This window comes from Diospyros lotus, chromosome 10 (genome assembly GCF_014633365.1).
Source record: "Diospyros lotus cultivar Yz01 chromosome 10, ASM1463336v1, whole genome shotgun sequence".
Taxonomy (NCBI): domain Eukaryota; kingdom Viridiplantae; phylum Streptophyta; class Magnoliopsida; order Ericales; family Ebenaceae; genus Diospyros; species Diospyros lotus.
Window position 1 is genome coordinate 28,621,590 of NC_068347.1, and position 21,359 is coordinate 28,642,948.

The window sequence follows — 21,359 nt, forward strand, 5'->3', positions numbered from 1 at the left end:
CTTAAAGGTAAATAAACCAAAGGCAATAATTACAAAAAAAAAAAATGCTATTACTATCTTTTAAGTTATACAATACATGTAAAATGATAAAAATATTCCTCATTTAACGTGATGAGACAACATGAGACGATGAGATGCATAACTAAATTATCCCTCACATAAAACGGTCGGACGGTACAAGATGATGAGGTGCAAGGAGTATTTTTGTCATTTTAGATGCATTAAGTAGCTCAAAATGTAACTCTTGATATATCAATAGTATGGTCCTTACAAAAAAGAGACCAACTATAACAAAGTGCAGATAAACCAACGACTATATAGGCATAATCACACCAACTAGTGTAGAGGTGGTGATCGATAATAGATCAAAGGTATAAATAGATATTCTTCACTTCGGCTTTACTAGCAGATTTCAGGACTTTAACCTGGGATCGGAGTTGAGGTTGCTCAACGAGGCGACTGGCTTGACATAGACCCCGATGGATTCCAGAACACCGCCATCCAGAACACTGATCCTGGCAGTGCCGTGAAATCCACCGAATGACCGGTGGTTGCCCATTTGGAAATCAAAATACTTGCCACCCTTGTACGCCTGTCCAAACGGTCCATGTTTGCCTAGGTTGGTACCGAACTCGATGGAAGTCAATTTCCCATAGTCCCAACTTCCCTTCAGTGATGTTAGAAACTCCTCTGGATATTGGAGCGTAACCTGGTTTTGTTCATCAGAAATAGTTACACAATTCAGAGATGATGGAGAGTTACCAAGTTAACACTTAAGATAGGAAAAACTAATTCCTTGTAGTTCTTTTTATGATATAACAAATTTTCTGTCTCTACCAATAAAGCCACATACCCTGGAAGACATATTTACAATTACTAAGCCAAAAAACAAAAATAATAAATCTACATATTAGTAACAATGCATTTCATTCTAGTTCAATGCCTTATAGTATGTATCATATGGGTCTTTTTCTAGAAATGCTCAATATGAATGGGCCAAGTAAATATAAAATATATTTCAATGTCTATGACCTTACATGTTAAATAGCATTGATACGGTTGTAACCACTTAATTATATTTATTTATGTGGCATGCGGGCATGACCCACAAACGACCTTAAATTACACCCATGCGGCCACCCTGATGGCCACACCATCACGCATAGCCCTATCCATGTGGCACTATCCAAAGGGACGAGGGAAAGGCAATGGCCCAAAAAAGCAAGGGAGTATTCACCATCTCAAACAAAAAACTTATCCCCACAAGTGTTTTTGCAGTTCAACATCCATGTCAAAAGAAGTAGATGACCATGCAGAGACAAAGGAATTCCAGGAGGACTGTGTCATTGCGAGTCCATAAATATTGGCCCAGTAATTAATTATCATGATCGCATTCATTCATCTTCTCCTCTCTCTATTGATATTATTTATTTATTTTTTATTATCTCTGCTATCAGCCTACATTATTCTCTCAATACTCCCCATAATTTGAGCGCCAAAGAGTCCTCCCAAGTTAGCCCTAGGGCGATTCTCAATTGTGGTCCCAGGTGCCAATAGAGAAGCATCATAGGGATTGAATCTTGAACGTGAAAAGGCCTCACCATTGGTCCAAGCCAGTAATAATTTATTATGGGTTATATTTTACATCATCAAGTATAATATATTTATAATAGTCATCACCATCTTATTGAAGTGTACAGAGAAACATCATCTATACTTTTACAGGACAATTAAATGGATGGCAAGTAAATTATGTAGACAATAACCAAGCGAATACAATCATTCGTGCTCTCAAGCAAAATGAACATGAAGGAAACGAAATAAAAGAGAATCAGGATAAACAATTCCTAATGGAACTGAAAATTTAATTAGTATGATGCAAAAGGCTTCACTGGATTTAGAAAATACGTCTTCCTAACAGGAGTTCTACAACAAGCTGGCTATGTCTATGAGGCATCTTGCTGGAAAGAAAAAATTATATCTAGATTAACCACACTGTCTGCTAATAAAGATAGAGAAAATTTAATTGACAAAAAGGTTTCGGCAGTCATTAGTGCAAAGTTGGGGACACTCACCATGCTGAATTTGTTTCCGATAGAGCTACCATCTGGGGGGTCAGACAAAACTAGCTTTCCAGACTCAGCATAAAGAAATTGTAAGGATCTAATAGCATAATCATCATGCGAAATGAAAATCTGTACAAGCTCGGTTCTCCCCTAGTGATCCCATGCTTTTCCAACTGAGTACCCTCCGGTAACAAGCTTGATCATGATCTTTCACCTTTTAAAAACTTCTGTAAACTCTGTTTAAACCGAGAGAGAGAGAGAGAGAGAGAGAGAGAGAGGGCGGGGAAAGTAAGCAGCAGTCAGCAGTGACATATTTAGGTTGAGGATTACTGGTAAAGAGTAACTGACGAGCTAATCTTAAAAATATACGAGCAACTTAACAGAAAAAATCATTTGCATTCAGAATTTATACAATTGACTTAAAAATTGGTTACTTCACAAAGCTAACCATTCTTTCCTTGTGAAAATACACAAGATTCCTTTCGGAAACATTTATTTGGATTCGGAGGAATCCATAGATTCACAACATTTTTTAGGCACCACACCCAGTAAGAAACACAATCCATATAATCCCAATTCTAGACCTACAGCTACCTCTCTCCATATAACGCATTATATCTCATTTCATGTTTAATGATTCTCGCCGAGTTTTTCGGCCACTAAACAGAAGAACTAAAGATTGAACCCATAAAAAAACAAAGGCAGAAGCGCTTCAAACCTCACTTGCAGTCTGAAATGACAGAACAACTGTGCGTACGCATAAACGTTTATACATATGCGTGTATCTTTACATCAAAGCAGAGGAAACAAAAAAGGAGAGAAACATATTGTTGCCTGGAAATCAAGGAAAAGGAAACAACCCATTAACTGCACCTCAAGATAAGAGTTATGGTTAGGGTTCGTAAGAAAATAATAAAGCGGAAGAGGAAGAGTACCTTATTGCGAAAATTGGAGATTTTTGTGAGAGAGATGAGGAGATCGGAAGCAAGAAATGGTGACCTCTTAATAATAGACTGGAATCGCCCCTTTGCGTCGCTCTTAAGCAACAGATGATTGATGAATCTCTCTCTCGCCAACCCCAAGTTGCTTGGGAATTTTGAAATCATTGCACAAGCAGCTTGGGAAATTTGAGGAGAGGGGAACAAGGTTTATGAAAGAAATGTTCAATAGATACTGCACTTCAACAATTAATAAATATAATATTTAATTTGTTAAATTCATAGTAATTTAAAGTAAATGATTACATGTAATGTCATGTCATATAAAAAAAATTAAATTAAGGAGACACATTCGGATAAATTCGACCCGGAAAGCCAAGTTTTCCCCGGTAGAATATTTCCACCCGGAAGCCAGCACTCGCGTGTGCAAGTCACGGCAGCTACCTTCCTTCCAAGCCTCTTTAACACACAATTGATTTCTTCCATGAAGTGGCATGTTGATGATGAATTTCCTCTCGGAGAAAATTTCTTCTTATTAAGTAAGTATAACATTTAGTCATTCAATAATTAAAAGAATTAATATTTATTTTTTATATAAAAAATACTAAATTTGATACAAAAAAACTAAATTTTATTAAAAACCCTTTTTTAAAAAAAACTAAAATATATTCAAAAAATACCTAAAAATTTCATAAAAAATATAAAAATAATAAAGAAAACTTAAAAATTAGTAAAAAAAATACTTAAAAATATTCCAAAAAAAACTAAATTCCATAAAAATACCTAAAAATTTCATTAAAAAACCTAAATAATAACTAAAAAATACTTAAATTTCATAAAAATATCTAAAAAATCATAAAAATGTACCTAAAAATTCAAAAGGACTTAAATATTCAAAAAAGACCTAAAAATAATCAAAAAATACCTAAATTTCATTTTATATGTTTTATTTTTAGGTCTTTTTATGAAATTTAGGTCATTTTTAATATTTTAAGTCTTTTTATATAATTTAGGTTTTTTTTTGAATATTTTAGGTCTTATTTATTAAATTTTTAGATCTTTTTATGAAATTTAGGTATTTTTTTAATATTTTTAAGTCTCTTCAGGTTTTTTTTTATTATTTTTAGATATTTTTATGAAATTTTTAGTTTTTTTAACCAAATTTAAGTCTTTTTTTTAATATTTTCATGTTTTTTATGAAAAGTTTAGGTTTTTTATTATTTTGTATTTTTTATTAAATTTTTAGGTATTTTAAAGAAATTTAGGTCTTTTTTGAATATTTTAGATTTTTTATAAAATTTTTAGGTCTTTTTATGAAATTTAGATAACATTTTTATCAAAGTTGATTTTTTTAATCTTATAGACTAAGTATTAAACTTTTTTATTTTTAAAAGACCAAATGTCATATTTTCTCACCATACCTTCAAATCGGTGATAAAATTGTACTTGTTTCTCAACCATATAACAAAAAAACATATTTTTTATAAATTTGTTTGAGCAACATTGTTTTAAATTATTATATTCAATAAATTTACTCACCACACCTTCAAATTAGCGCATTAATATTTTTAATTATATATTAATTAAATCTCATTAACGGCTTTAAATTTCACTTAAATAAGTAATTCTTAGTGTTGAGCCAATTTACTTATTTAATTTTTAATTATATTTTGATGATTAACAAAAAAAAAATTAAGAATATATAAATTATAGTGTTCTGATGATTAACAAAAATAATTTTTTTTAAATATACAAATTATAGCTTCTCAGTATTTTTGATTAATTTATTAAATATTTTTTATATTATATGTATTACCAAAAATATTATTTTTGATTAAAATTATTTTTAAATAATTGTAAAATGCATAAAAATTTTATATAAAAATATATTTTTTTTAAATCTGGACCAAAAGTCGATTTTTGGTATGCCAAAAGTCGACTCTTCTCTTAATGCTCCTATGGTCATATTTTTTTATTGTTACTACAGTGACGTTGTAGTAATTTTAAGAATGCTTATAAAGAATCTCAAACTCATTTTGAATATCAAGATTTGCACATTTTGCATATTCAAAGCACCTAGAGGCTCTGTGACCCTATTAAGCAAATTTCCAAGCAATCCAAATGCTCCCAAAGCTTCGTTGTATATCCATCAAAGAATCACAAGGCAAGTAAAGAAAGCTATAAGTCTACTTCGAATCTCTCTATCAAAAATTGAGATTATTGATTTATTTATATTTCATTATCTTGTATATTTGTGTTTATTCATTTGTGTCTAATTGTGGACAAATATTTATAATCATTTAAACTTATAGTGGATTGTGATATTTTACTTTTGTATTTGATTTTGATAATGAAAAATAAAATCAATTTATCCTTCAAGTCATTTGTTAAGAATATAGCTTTCAAACAAAAATTAATTTTAAATGGGTTGTTAAATCAAAATGATTTATAATTTTCTATATTAGTTGAAGATTAACAAAACAAGTATTAAGATTTAAAAGAATCTTCTAAATGATTTTTACAAATTAGTTTTGAATAATTGAATAAATGAAGTAAAATGTTTCAAAAGTAAAGGACCATATATGTTCTTGATAGTTGATGTTTTGTCTTTAATATAGTAATGAAAATCTTTTAATGACAAAAATTCAATTGCATTTTAATGGTGAAAAATAATTATTTTTGATGATAAAGTTATTTTGTTATGATTATTATCTTGGTGTTCTAAATTTCTTTTATATGATTTCTTTAAGTATCAAAATTAATTTTATCATATAATTAAATATCAAAAATCTTGTTATAAATTTCTTGATGACATTTGAAATGTTATGTTTCTATTTGATCAAATTTATTGAATGAAAATTAAATTCAATGTCAAAATATCTTGTGATAATTTTTTTAATGACATTTTGAACAGTATGTTTTTAATTAATTAAAAACATGTTGATTGGAAATTAATTTCAGCAATCTACTGCCAAAAAAAAAACTTGTGGAAAATTTGATTAAAAATGCTATATAAAAATTATTTTGTAAAGAACTTAAAAATTAATTAAATAAATAAACATAAGCAAAATCGAACCTGCCACAAGAAGCACCTAAAGTGCATGCACAACCACTCCAGCGGCAGCTTTCTTTGTTTTATAAGCGCATGAATTTATATATAACCAAACTTACATATAATATTTTAAAAGAAAATTAATTCAAGAGGCGTTGGGGAAACTCGAACCCATAGCAGCAGCATGCGCACGCTGCCACTCCTACCGCACGTTCCCTTGTTTTTTCATGTGCTCAAACTTATATATATATATTGAATTAAGAATTTTAATTTGGGAAATGGAAATTCTATTTGCAATTTCACTTTTTCTTTCTATAACTCACTTTTAATATTCTTAAAATAGTCATTTTACTCATCCAACGCAATCATTATTATTCAACATTGAACATTGTTCGGTCCAATTCTCCTTGCCATAGCTAATTAATAATTATTGTCAACCATAAAAGATTATTATACGCAAATATTTACGCTAGAGTTTGACAAAAAAAATAATAAGTATTTCTATTCCGACAAAAAACAATACAAATTGATTGAAGATGAAGTCCTTAAAGTTTTGAAAATTTTTTGTCTTTGTTTTTTTATTATTAGTTAATTACATTGAATCAACTGACAGAAAAATTGAGTATCGGAACACTTTAAGTCTCCTAATCAAAGATGAAGATTCAGGGGAGTCGATGTGTCCTGAATCGAGGGATTCGGGAGCTCAAAAATCTCCCAAATCCTTGGATTCAGGAGAACCATTGTGCTCCGAATCTTTAGATTCGAGGGAGTCGATATGTCCCAAATCAAACGATATGAGGAATTCTTGAGTCTTCAAACTGACGGATTCGGGGAATTCATGGATCCCTTGAATCCTTCAATTTAGGAGAATTATTGTGCCTGAATTTTTAGATTCGAATGAGTTGATATGTCCCAGATCCAACGATTCAGGGAGTCTCCAAATCGAAGAATTCCAGAATTCCCTGCATCCTGACTCAAGTAATTAGCCAACAGCTTTCTGCGAGCTGCTGTTCAAATTTGACACGCCTGCGTTGACTACAGAATTCGTATCTTTCAAAATTAGGTGTGATTAATTAAAAGAAAATGGCGCCAAGCACTTTCAGAGATTTTTTTGTACAAAAATTATATAATACTTTAATAGTTATTTGAATTGCTTAAAAAACTATGACAAGTGATGAATATGTGATCGTTAATAAAATATTTTTTATTCTATAATAATAAATCAGTTAATTTTTATATTAATTATTAGATGTCTGGAGGAAATCCCATTCCGAATAAGAAGGTGGGGATGTTAATTAATTAAAGATCTAATTGCCAGATCATATGTTCCTTGCTACCTTGAACAGCTAATATCTCTCTCTCCCTGCTTGTCTATATCGTACTTCATGCACAGATTACAGCAAAAATCCACACACACACACAATCATATATTTAATGACAGGTTCGGGGTTCTTCGGCTTTCCCGAATCCCAAGATTCGGGAGTATTTTATTTTTAATTAATAATAATGTGAGTAAAGTGAGTTTTTGTTTTAAAGTTTTATAATTTTTTTGTGTTAATGTTTCTTTAATTTTAGTTTTTTTTAGTTAAATGTAAATAATAATAAAATTATATTTATTTTTATTTCTTTAAAATTTATATTAAATTTGTGATATTTTATTATAAATTAAATTAAATAAAATCTAACAATAAATACTAAAATAAAATATTATTACAAATAACTTAATTCACATTCAAAAATTATAATTCTAGTAATACAACAAATAACAACTAATAACAATTATATGTAATTCTCGATACTCTTGGTGGTTGAACTAGTCGAACTGAACTTAAACTTGATTATGTTAAGAGTTGAGATGTACTAAATGTCTAGCTCCTGCAATATCACACGATGGCAATGGAGATGTACCAGATGTCCAACTCCAACAGTATCAAATTAAATCTTCAAATTTACTTACTTAGCTTCTGCAATTTTGGCGAGAAAGCGAGAGACTCTAACGAAAAGGACGGGCGAGGCAAACGACTCCAGCGAAGAGGGCGATGACAGGAGGGCAGTGGTCTAAAGAGGGTTTGATGTGAGGAGTGGTCTGAAGACGAAGAGGGTTTGTTGCGCGTGGTGGGTGTTTTTTGAGGAATGAGTGTTTGGAATAAAAATAGTTGCAAAAAGTAATCAATCTAATTGCAAATAGTAAAAACTAATATTTTACTTACGCTGGTTACGAAAAACAAAAATTATGGTTATAAATAGAATTTTTTTTAAAAAAATTCAAGTCCAATCAAATTTTTAAAAATAACCCAATTTATCCCCTCTTGGGTTGGTGCCATTGCTGCACTATTATATCACTCTCTCATGTTCATGGCAGCTTGTTAGGGGGTTTTGAAACCTGTTTTTGGAAACGAGACAAAATTCTTTGCCTTGAATCTTTTTTCAGAAACTGCTTCTAGAAAAAAGTTCACAGTCGAAGTTGCTTGTAAAATTATCGACAAACTAAAAAGGAAAGTAGTGAAAAAGGATCGATTGCGTTTGAAGTTCTGTTGAAATTTAGTTGTTATTCTTCTTGAAAAAAGAAAAAAAGAAAATCAAATTTCGATATTGGAACTGAATGAGATTAAGCTTATAATTTTTATCATGGTGGTTTGTGTTATGGGTGATCGGTTTTGTTCATTTTGTGGTTAGGCTTGGAATGAGCAGCAGAGAGAGAGAGTTGGTGCTTCCAGGAAGTGGCCAGAGTACATTAATTTTGATATTATTAGGCAAGTTTAGAATTCACATTTTTAAATAGACACATAAACACAATCAATATTAATTTTGGTAAAATTAGTTTTTAGAATGATCTTATGAATGCTATGGTATATTTCTTGTTATTGCTACTCTTTTATAATACTACTATTTTCAGGATTGATCTCTTACTCGTGTTAGGTATTCTTATATTGTCCGACGCGAGCCCCCCTCTCCACAATCATCCATGTATACCCCCAAGTACAAGCCACCCCCTTCCAGAATTATCCCCACGTACATGCATGCATATATTTAATTTTATATATTTTTAAATATTATTATAAATTATTATCTAAATAAATTATTAATTTTAGTTTGTTCAATTAAAGTTACAATTACTTTTATAATTACAATTATAATTATAATAAATAATTTATTTACTTTTTTAATTATAACATAATTTATATATATTTTATGTCTTTTTTAACTGTATCCATTAAATATGAGTATAATCAAATTGATCAAGTTACTCAAAAAAGTTTGACGTGATTTAATTGGAGAGGAAGCAAAATAAGGGGTCTAATTGGAGGGGGTTTTAAGTCTGTTATTGGATGGACTGAGATATGAATGTAACCAAATCGATTGAATTACTCAAATTGAACAGACTAATTTTTTTCTAAAATCAAACTAACTCGATCGAATAGATGCTCAAATCAAACAGATTGAAAAATCAAAAAAATTAAAAATATCAAACAGTTTATGTTGCCCGCCCGACACTAACGTAATCCAGCTAATAATAGACTTAAAACCCTCATCTAGTTAGACTTTTTATTTCGATCCTCCCAAATTAAATCACATCAAATCACTATGAGTAATTTGATCAATTCAGTTACACTTATATCTGGCATACACAATTAAAAATACATAAAATATGTATAAATTTTGTTATAATTATTTTTTTTATTAATTATGGTTATAATTGTAATTATTAAAGTAATTGCAACGAATAAACTAGAATTAATAATTTATTTAGATAATAATTTATAATAATATTTAAAAAATATAAAATTAAATGTATGTATATATGTATGTGGGAATAATTGGAGGGGTGGGGTTGCCACATGGGTGATGGTGGAGAGGGGGGCCTACGTCGGGGATGCTCGAGTCAGGAATGGCAATTGCAACCGAAATCGTGGGGAACCGAACCGAAACCGAACTGATCAACGCGGTTAAAAACCGTTTGACTGGGTAATGGTTTGGTTCGGAAAAAAATCGAACACTGTTTCAATGGGTATGGTTTGGTTATAGTTTTTACTAAAACCAAACCAAAACCCGAACCGAAACCGAACCGAATGGTGGGTAACCGAACCGAACCGAATATATATAATATAATATGTATATATAATATATATTATATACAACCTCGCCCACCTGAGCCTAGCCCACCCCAGCCCAATTGCCTCGCTTGCAAACCCTTTTCCCCTTCTCTTCTCCTTCATCTCTCAACCTCGCTCTCACTCTCTCTCACCCTCGCTGCCTCTCGCTCGTTCGCCTGCCCTCGCCCTTGCTCTCTGCATCTCTCTTGCTCTCGCTAGCCCTCAATGGATCTCTCTTGCTCTCGCTAGGGCTCGGCCCCTGTTCTCGCTTGCCCTCGATCTCTCTCACCCTTTCTACCTCATTTCTCTTACTCCTCCGCACAAGCTCACCAGTCGCCCTCGCTCTCTGCATCTCTCTTTCTCTCACACGCCCTCGCTAGATCTCTCTTGCTCTCGCTAGGGCTCGACCCCTCTTGCTCTCGCTCACCCTTGCTATCTCTCGCTCTCTGCCTCATCTCTCTTCATATTAATTTATTTTTTATATTTACAATTTTGTTAGATGAAATTACCTCATTCATTTCACATGGATATGCATCAATTTACAAAGAATATATTAATATTGTTGATGAAGGTATTAACTTTCGTAGCTAATTTTTTTTAGCTTAAATTACAATTTAATTATGCACATATTAATTTATTGATTTTAACAATTGTCGGTTTGGAAATGTGATTTTATATCCAATAAGTTTTGTAACTTTATGCAAGAATAAGGTAACTTTATTAGAATTTATCTTTGTTTGTTGTGAAATTATCAAAAAAATTTATGAATGCTGTTTGTCTTTATTTGTTGATATGGATTAAACTAAAAAAACCATGGTTAAACCGAAACCGAACCAAAATCGAATGGTTTGGTTATGGTTTTAAATTTTTAAAACCAAATGGGTAATGGTTCGGTTTTGGTTTTAGTAATTTAAATTTGGTTTGGTTATGGTTTTGGCAAAAACTGAAACCAAACCGAACCATTGCCAACTCTATGCCCGACACAGGGAAGAGATAAATCTTGCTGCTATTCTATACCAAAACAATCGTAATAATATTTGAAATTACTATATAACTCTAACAAACACTACCATATAACATCACTAAAATCAATGAACCTTATATATATATAAAAAATATATAACTCATAATAAACCGTGATAGGGAGTTGTTTACACAAGTAATAAATTGACAAACTAAATCTTTTAAAAGTGTTATTAATTATATACTTCACAATCCTATTAAAAATACTTTATCACAGTTATATAGTTAAATATTTTTATAACATTTAATAAACATTCAACACGACATACAAGTGACATGTGCCCATAGTTGTTGTTTCTATAAAATAGGGATAATGCTACACAAATGGAAACTTAGACATAAAGTTAAACAACTCTAACAAAATTACGTATTTAGCCCTTAACGTAAAAGACAAGTTCACCCTCACCTCTGACTCTCACTTTCACTCTCTCCCTCTGTCAAAACCGCCCTCTCTCAAACCAACGCACTCTTATCTCTCCCTCACTCTCTCTCTCTATCAAAGCCCACTCTTATCTCTCCCTCTCAAACCCGGTTGCAGCGTCCGCCCCCCACACAGTCGCTCGCACCGCCGTCACCGTCACCCTCGCCACCGTTGCTCGCACTGCCGTCGCCCAAGAAGGGCGCCACTGTCGTCACCTGCCATCTCCCCCACCAAAACCGCTCGCCGTCGACCCCCCACTCGCATAGCCGTCTCCTCCGCCAACACCGCGAACACCTCCCGCCGTCGTCGTCACCTCTACCACCGGCCACTGACCACGGTCGTCCCCCACACACCGTCGCTCCGACAGCTATCGCCGGCCCTCCGCCCCTACACGGTCGCCCGCCCCACCCCCTCCGTCGCCCCCTTTGCATACATTTATATATTTTTTATAAATTTAAATCTTTTTATTTTTTTACTTTAATTTTTCTATTTTCTTCTGTTATTTTTTTATGTGTTGATGAAAATTTGGTTGTGAATGTGGAAAATTAAGAAGAGATGATGATTTTAGTTTTTGTAATTTTGAAAATGAAAAATTTGTTGTTTGAGTGTAAATTTTTTAAAATTTATGTAATTAATTTAATATTAAAAATTTTATGTAATATAATTAATTTTATTTTATGAAATATATTTAAAAAAATTAGATTTGTCATATTTCAATCCCGATCTAGGTTGAATCCTCACAATCAATTAGGTTTAAAAAACTGCTACACTGATTGTGCAAATGATCCCTTAAGTATAGTCAGCTCATACATGGCACCGAGTCAATTTGTTGAAGCCTCCAAATGACCAACACAAGGGCTTTCATCTAAAAACCAAATTACGGGTGAAATTACGAGTGAGCGAGATCAAGAACTCAAGTTGAAGTCTCCTGAACTTTAATTTTTCTTTTTATTAAGTTTTGATATATAATTTTTATTATAGTGATTTTGATTAAATATTGTTAAATCTAATCTTAAACTGTTACACTTAAACTTTTAATCAAATTTTGATAATTTTTTTAAATATATTACATAATATAAAATTAATTATATTACATAAATTTTATAATATAAAATTAATTACATAAATTTTAATTTTTTGAAAACTAAATTTACAAACAAATAATAAATTTTTAATTTTCAGAATTATAAGAAGTAAAATAATTACAAACAAAATAATATTTAACATTTTCATCTTGCTCGTCAAAGTCTTCAATCATATTCTTATTCCGACTACAACATTCGCTAGCAGAAATTTCATTTTTTGACAATATCATATAAATTTAATATTCTGTAAACCCAAACCAGAAACTCCTAACACAATCAAAAAATCAACCAAGTAAAAAGAAAAAAAAAAATACAAATCTATGTAAATGTATGTGCGTCCCGCCAGGGGGCGACCCGGTGAGGGCGGACAGCAGCAGCGGGTGGCCATCCGAGCAGCGATGAGGGGCCGGCAGTGTGGTAGGTGCAGGCGGTTGCTTGTGGCGGAGGGAGGGGTGATGACGGGTGGGGGCGCGGCAGTCCGAGCGACGTTGTAGGGGGGGATGACGGTCCGAGCGACGCTATGGGGGGGCGACGTTGGTTTGCGGCCGGTGGTGGGGGCGAGGCGGTGCGACCGACAGAGGCAGGGGCAACAGCGAACGGTGCTCGCGATGGGGTAGGGGGGGCGAAGGCGGATGCTGCAACCCGCGAGGGTGGGTTTGAAAGAAAGAATGGGGGAGAGAGAGTGATCTTGAGAGAGAGAGAGAGAGGAGGGGTTGAGAAATGGTGGTTTTGAGAGAAAGAGTGAGAGATTTCAGAGAGGGTGGTTTTATTCTTTGGTGGGTTTGAAAATGGGCGGGTCAAAAATTAATTCAAAAATATTTAGGTGGGTATTTTAAAACATGTCAATCTCTCACGATATTTTGGTGTTAAAATATCTCAAGAAGTTAGAGTTGTCTAACTTTCTGCTCATTATTACGTTCGTGTAGCATTATCCATAAAATAGAATGCATTAATTCAGGGGCAGAGCCATGTCCAGTCAAGAGTGGACAAAAAATGTTATTATACATACATAATTTATTTTTTTTAATTTTTTTCTGATTATCACTAGCACCCCACCCCACTTGCCCACCCTGTTTTTTTTAAAAAAATGTTATTATATATATAATTTAATTTTTTAAACAAAAATGATGAATATAAGTATCACCCCACCTCACCCATGCCCAATTTTATTTTTTTTTAATTTTTAGATCACGTGTCCCTCCCTCCCTCTCCTTAGCCCACACATGCTCGTGGCCTTGAAAATAGCACCAATGGAATCTAGAGCTGTGACATTGTGGGGCATTTAATATCAACAACCATTCTACATTTATATAAATACTTGTGTGTGTCTCTCTCTTGCAAATCATTTGGCATTAATATCTCAAAACATAATATTTTTTTTTATTTTAGAAAGAAAAAATATAAATAAAACATAAGAAGGGTAAGTATATGAAAAAGTATAGAATGTGACGTGGCACCAACTGAAATTACTAGGATACCCCTACGCGCTGATAGTTTCACCTGTCACGCGGATCACCTGAGAGATCGACACGTGGCAAGTCAATACTCCGGAGCGGAGCCCGGGAAATCCGGGCCGAACCGCAAGACCTGTTCCAACTTGACCGAGATTCTCGGGAGTCGTGCCCGCTCATCTCTGGTACCCAAAACGGGTTTGCCTATAAAAGACAAGGACTCTCGTCAGGTATATTCAAGCTCTACAGCTCTCTCATTTACTTCTACTCGTATTTACTCTACTGATTTGAACGTCGGAGTCCACCCCGGGGGATCCTAGCCCCGACCCTCCATTGTTTTGCAGGTTCTACACCCGAGGTCCGACATCCCCAAGTCCGAGATTCCATTCACGAGGTCCAGTCGCAGAGGTGGCACGTGATGGTCGGTCCCAAAAACCATCATCAGAATGTTTTTATTGTCGTTAGCTCAATTATGAGAGATGGTTATCAATGGCAGATCTATCGTAGGGGCAGGAGGCAACTACCCACAACTAAATAAAATTTTAAAAATATATATTATATTTATTTTAAATTTATATTTTACCCCTTATTCTCACGTTTCCCCTCCTCACCCTCACTTTCATGGGCCTCACCACACCACTACTGCTCGAAAAGTTATCCCTTCTCAATTGTTTCCCACTAATTTCTCTCTAACATGTCTTCAAATTTCACTCCCCCACATGTCTCCGGATTTCGCTCAGCCACATGTCTTCTTCTCTCTCGTTTGTTTTCCTCCTTCTTTAACTCTTCTACGAAAGCTCTATAAATAATTTATTTTACAAAATTCGATCGTTGGATCTTGAATCCGATTACTTTATCGTCGTGAAATCAATCCCGATCTACAACAACTTAAGTTTTTAGTTTTATTAGCTTTACTTTTAGTATAGTTTTATTAGCTTTACTTTTTGCCCTCCAACAGCAGGTATGATGAATCATAAATTCTTAATTTTTTTGAGTTTCTGGATTTAATTTGTTAATTATGTGTGATTTTTAGGTTAACAATCTGCAAGTTTTTCTAGTCTTTTTGAAAGAGTTTGTAGACTCTTATGCAAACCTTCAAAATATTTAAAATCAATTTCACCCAAAAACCAACCCTATTCTAGAACTGGATCCGAGAATCGTCGGTGATTTTGTCGATGAACTTAGACCAATTATGTTCGACAAATATTAGCATTGAGCATGGGTGAATTAGAATTTTTTTTTTTTTTTACTGTTTGTATGATTTATTAAGCTGTAATAATGAGAAATGGGTTGAAAGAAATGAAAACATTTTTCAAGATATTGTTTTCATCAATCAAATATATTTATTTAAATTTTAAATATATAAAATAATTTAAATGGGTGAAACATAAAATTAAATTAAATTTTACAACGGTTAACAAAGTCCACAAAATTTATTAATTTAATAATTAAAAAATAAATTTCACAATGATTTTTTAAAAATTATTGTAAAATTTAAAAAATACTTTAATAATTAAAAATAAAAATTAAATAATTTAATTTCTTTTAATTTTTTTAATTTTATTTTATTTTTATCCACCCTACTTAAAATTCCTAACTCGGCCCGTGTGCATTATCAAGAATTATAGTTTCTATAAAATGGAATGCATTATTACTTATAAAATAAATATTCAACACAATAAGGTTAAAATATTTTTTAAAATAAAATATAAAATAGTCATGATAGGGCTGTATTCTAAATTTGTTGTCAGATTATTTGTTATATTTTTTTAGATTATTTATTAAATTTATCTGACAATCATTGAGAAAAAAATGATGTGACTTCTTATATGGGATTGTTTAGATAAATTTATCTTGAATCTTACAGATAAAAAAAAATGACTCATATGACCCATATGACCCACAAGTAATGCATTTCAAAAATTTAACAAATAGTCTAATAAAAATATTATAATATTTATTATTATTATCTTGACCATTTCATATCTTTATTTGACAAATATTCTAATTTTATATTGATGCAATTTTATCTTGGTTATTTTAATAAAGACTACTTAAGGTAGTATTTGTTAAAATGAGTAAGATAAGGTTATATCAAAATAAAATTATAATGTTTTTCGAATTAAAGATATAAAATAGTCGAAATAAGATTGGAAAGCATTTCAAGATTTTTATCAAATTATTCATTAAATTTTTTGAAATACACTAGAGAACATATGCGCTATTTTTTATTATTTATAAAATCTAATATATGTTTATCTAGAGGAGAAAAGAGATAAACATATGTGAAAAATGCAACATAGGAAATTACGTAATATTGTTAGTTGTTACAAAAATAATTAATGCCAAGTTCTCCGTTTCAATGTAAATTTGCAACCGTTATTGTTTAGATAGGGCGACTTTATTTTATATATGTAGGAGAATGGGTATATAAACCCTGGTTAGTTTACTTGATATGCATATGCTTTATGAAACATTGTGTATACTTAAAATGTATTCAATTCACACTTAAAAATGATAATGACACTATATTTATAGTCATGAAAACAATTATCAATGAATTTGGTTATTTTGTATAAAAATGTTGTTGGCAAGTCACACTACCCGACTAAATGAGTGTTGAGTAAACGGATTGGAGTTGGTCAAAATGGAAAGAAGAGAGCTTGCCAGGATTGACAATCGAAAGTGAGCAACAGCAACAAGCTGTCTGAGGTAGACTTTGGCAGCATTGGTCCAAGGTTTTATATGTAAATCAAATTTATTATGCGGGGCCAGTTGAACCCATCAATTGCATTTACACCCTAACTAAGCTTTCATATTAGGAGGAGGATGCAGCAGCAGCAGCCTTGATTGACTAGCTGGGCCCATCAAGTGCCATGTTGTGTTGTGTGTGTTAGAAGCTGTCTGGGCCTGGCACGCCCCGCCCAAACCATATGCTCAAAACTTATGTTAAAATGTCTGTATCATTGGCGGCACCATGCAGAAGCTATATTTATATGTCATACGAGACTCTTCGGGCAAATAAACCAAAAGCAATAATACAAAAGGGAAGCCAGCTATAACAAAGTGCAGATAAACCAACGAGAATAGGCATGATCACACCAACTAATGTAGAGGTGGTGATCGATAATAGATCAAAGGCCTGAATAGATATTCTTCACTTTGGCTTTACTGGCAGATTTCGGACATTGACCTGTAGATCGGAGTTGAGGTTGCTCAAACAGGAAATTGGCTTGACATAGACCCCGATGGACTCTAGAGCACCGTTCCTGACAGTGCCGTAAAATCCACCGAATGACCGATGGTTGCCCATTTGGAAATCAAAATACTCGCCACCCTTGTACGCCTGTCCAAACGGTCCATATCTGCCTAGGTTGGTACCGAACTCGATGGAAATCAATTTTCTATAGCCATAATTTTCAGGGCAATAAGTTCCCTTTAGTGATGTTAGAAACTCGTCTGGATATTGGAGCGTAACCTGGTTTTGTTCATCAGAAACGATTACACGGTTCAGAGATGATGGGTAGTTACCAAGTTAACATTAAGACAGGAAAAGCTAATTCTTGGTAGTTCTTTTTATGATGTAACAAATTTTTTAGTTCTACCAATAAAGCCACATACCCTGGAAGACTGATTTACAATTACCAAGCCAAAAAAAAAAAAAAAAAAGATTAATCTACATATTAGTAACAATGCATTTCATTCTAGTTCAACGCCTCATCGTGTGTATTATATGGGTCTTTTTCTAGAAATGCCCAATATGAACGGTCAATATTCAGGTCAAGTAAATATCAAATTTATTTCAATGTCTATGACCTTATATGTTAAATAGCATTGATACCGTTGTAACCACTTAATTATATTTATGTGGCATGCGGGCATAACTCACAAACGACCTTAAATTACACCCATGCGGCCACCCTGGTGGCCACACCATCACGCATAGCCCTGTCCATGTGGCACTATCCAAAGGGACGAGGGAAAGGCAATGGCCCAAAAAAGCAAGGGAGTATTCACCATCTCAAACAAAAAACTTATCCCCACAAGAGTTTTGGCAATTCAACATCCATGTCAAAAGTAGATGACCATGCATGCAGAGACCAAGGACTCCCAGGAGGACTGTGTCATTGCGAGTCCATAAATATTAGCCCAGTAATTAATTATCATCATCGCATACATTCATCTTCTCCTCTCTCTAATGATATTATTTTTTTTCTTTTTTATTATCTCTGCCATCAGCCTACATTATTCTCTCAATACTCCCCATAACTTGAGCGCCAGAGAGTCCTCCCAAGTTAGCCCTAGGGCGATTCTCAATTGTGGTCCCAGGTAACAATAGAGGAGCTTCATAGGGATTGAATCTTGAACTTGAAAAGGCCTAACCATTGGTCCAAGCTAGTAATCATTTATTATGGGTTATATTTTACATCATCAAGTATAATATATTTATAATAGTCATCACCATCTTATTGAAGTGTACAGACTGTTAGAAACATCATCTATAATTTTATAGGACAATTAAATGGATAGCAAGTAAATTATGTAGACAATAACCAAACGCATACAATCATTCGTGCTGTCAAGCAAAATGAACATGAAGGAAACGAAATAAAAAAGAATCAGGATATACAATTCCTAATGGAACTGAAAATTTAATTAGTAAGATGCAAAAGGCTTCATTGGATTTAGAAAAGATGTCTTCCTAACAGGAGTTGTACAACAAGCTGGCTATGTCTATGAGGCATCTTGCTGGAAAGAAAAAATTATATCTAGATTAACCACACTGTTTGCTAAAAAAAGATAGAGAAAATTTAATTGACAAAAAGGTTTCGGCAGTCATTAGTGCAAAGTTTGGGACACTCACTGTGCTGAATCTGTTTCCGATAGAGCTACCATCAGGGGGGTCAGACAAAACTAGCTTTCCATACTCGGAATAAAGAAATTGTAAGGATCTAATAGCATAATCATCATGCGAAATGAAAATCTGTACAAGCTCTGTTCTCTCCTTGTGATCCCATGCTTTTCCATATGAGTAACCTCCGGTAACAAGCTTGATCATGATCTTTCACCTTTCAAAAACTTCTGTAAACTCTGTTTAAACCGAGAGAGAGAGAGAGGGCGGGGAAAGTAAGCAGCAGTCAGCAGTGACATAGGTTGGGGATTACTGGTAAAAAGTAACTGTTGAGCTAATCTTATAAATATACGACCAATTTAACAGAAAAAAATCATTTGCAATCAGGATTTATACAATTGACGTAAAAATTGGTTACTTCACAAAGCTAACCATTCTTTCCTTGTGAAAATACGCAAGATTCCTTTCGGAAACATTAATTTGAATTCACGGAATTCATATTTTAAAAGTTGTCTAGAGTATAGGATAAGAAGATCAATGAAAGCAGTGTATTTTGAGGGTCAATGAAGCGTTAAATAAAAGTTTATATCCCAGATTGTAATTAGTGATAGTTGGGGGGGTTAAACTGAAAATATTTAATAGTTTTCATTGGAATATCCGTCCACTGTTATAAATAAGGGCTAGGGTAGCAGGCAAAAGAGAGTTCTCAATTTTTTTCTGTTTATAACAAGTACTGATCGCTAGAGAGAAAGGCTAGAGTTTGACAGGTTTGTAATCTTGGGGCGAAGGTTTGGTGTACTCAGGAAATAGAAGGGAGAGAACAAATTGTGTAACTGATCATTCTTTGAATAAAAGGAGGCTGCTCGAGGAGGTTCAAGACTGGATGTAGGGTTGTCCTAACAAGGTAATCCGAACCAGGATAAAATCTGGTGCTTGTGGTTTGTGTTTTCTGGTTCTTATTTGTTTCATTCTGTTCTGTTTTGATTACATTTATTTCTTCCTATGAATTCATTAAATCTATTCTTAAGATTAAGGCGGTGAGTGTGTGTAAGTGAGTGTGGCATAATTCCTGTCCAAGAAAACAAATCCAGTGAGACCCTAGGTATAACACCATAGATTCACAACATTTTTTAGCCACCACACCCAGTAAGAAACGCAATCCATATAATCCCAATTCTAGACCTCCAGCCACCTCTCTCCATATAACGCATTATATCTCATTTCATGTTTAATGATTCTCGCCGAGTTTTTCGGCCACTAAACAGAAGAACTAAAGATTGAACGAATAAAAAAAAAAAAAGCAGGAGCCCTTCAAACCTCACTTGCAGTCTGAAATGACAGAACAACTGTGCGTTCGCATAAACATTTATACATGTGTGTGTATCTTTACATCAAAGCAGGGGAAACAAAAAAGGAGAGAAACATATTGTTGCCTATAAATCAAGGAAAAGGAAACAACCCATTAACTGCACCTCAAGACAAGAGTTATGGTTAGGGTTCGCAACAAAATAGTAAAGGGGAAGAGGAAGAGTACCTTATTGCGAGAATTGGAGATTTTTTTGAGAGAGATGAAGAGATCGGAAGCAATAAATGGTGGCCTCCTAGTAGACTGGAATCGCCATTTGCGTCGCTCTCAAGCAATTGAAGGTTGATGAATCTCTCTCTCTCTCTCTCTCTCTCTCTCGCCAACCCCAAGTTGCTTGGGAATTTTGAAGAGAGGGGAACAAGGTATAAAAAGAAAGAAATGCTCAATGGATACTGCACTTCAACAATTAATAAATATAATATTTAATTTTTAAAATATAAAACATTAGAATTCAATATTTTAAATATTAAAAATTATTATTTTAAATATTAAAAATTATTATTTTAAATTTATACCGTGATTAAAAATAAATGGATACATAAAATGTAACATTATATAAAAAATTAAATTAACGAGACACGTTCGGATAAATTCGACCCGGAAGGCCAAGTTTTCTCCGGTGAAATATTTCCACCCGGAAGCCAGCACTCGCATTTGCAAGTCACAGCAGCCACCTTCCTTCCAAGCCTCCTTCACACACAATTGATTTCTCCCATGATAAATTTCCTCTCGGAGAAAATTTCTTCTTATTAAGTATAACATTTAGCTTTCAATAATTATAAAAATTAATATTTAATTTTTTAAATAAAAAATACTAAATTTGATATAAAAAAACTAAATTTTATTAAAAACCCATTTTTTGTAAAAAAAAAACTAAAAATATTCAAATATATATAATTTCATAAAAAATATAAAAATAATAAAGAAAACCTAAAAATTAGTAAAAAATACTTTAAAATATTCAAAAAATACTAAATTTCATAAAAATACCTAAAAATTTCATTCAAAAAC

General features: G+C 32.9%; 1 protein-coding gene and 1 long non-coding RNA gene across 3 annotated transcripts; both read right to left on the reverse strand.

The window, feature by feature from the left end:
• Positions 1–176: 176 nt before the first annotated feature.
• Positions 177–20,719, reverse strand: LOC127811799 (inactive protein RESTRICTED TEV MOVEMENT 1-like). Of its 2 annotated transcripts, none has more exons than XM_052351976.1 (3): positions 20,517–20,719; positions 18,995–19,221; positions 177–709 (listed from the first exon to the last, which is right to left on the reverse strand). In XM_052351976.1, the coding sequence occupies exons 2-3, from the start codon at positions 19,187–19,189 to the stop codon at positions 413–415; spliced, it is 492 nt and encodes a 163-aa protein (XP_052207936.1). In that variant the 5' UTR covers positions 19,190–19,221; positions 20,517–20,719; the 3' UTR covers positions 177–412. The 2 variants fall into 2 exon arrangements, with proteins under 2 accessions (XP_052207936.1, XP_052207934.1); XM_052351974.1 differs by lacking the exon at positions 177–709 and adding an exon at positions 16,998–17,608 and having other exon boundaries at positions 20,517–20,692.
• On the reverse strand, positions 2,079–3,203 carry LOC127811801 (uncharacterized). The gene is made up of 3 exons (XR_008025783.1): positions 3,002–3,203; positions 2,785–2,900; positions 2,079–2,302 (listed from the first exon to the last, which is right to left on the reverse strand). It is a non-coding gene; the product is annotated as an uncharacterized LOC127811801 (long non-coding RNA).
• Positions 20,720–21,359: the final 640 nt, after the last annotated feature.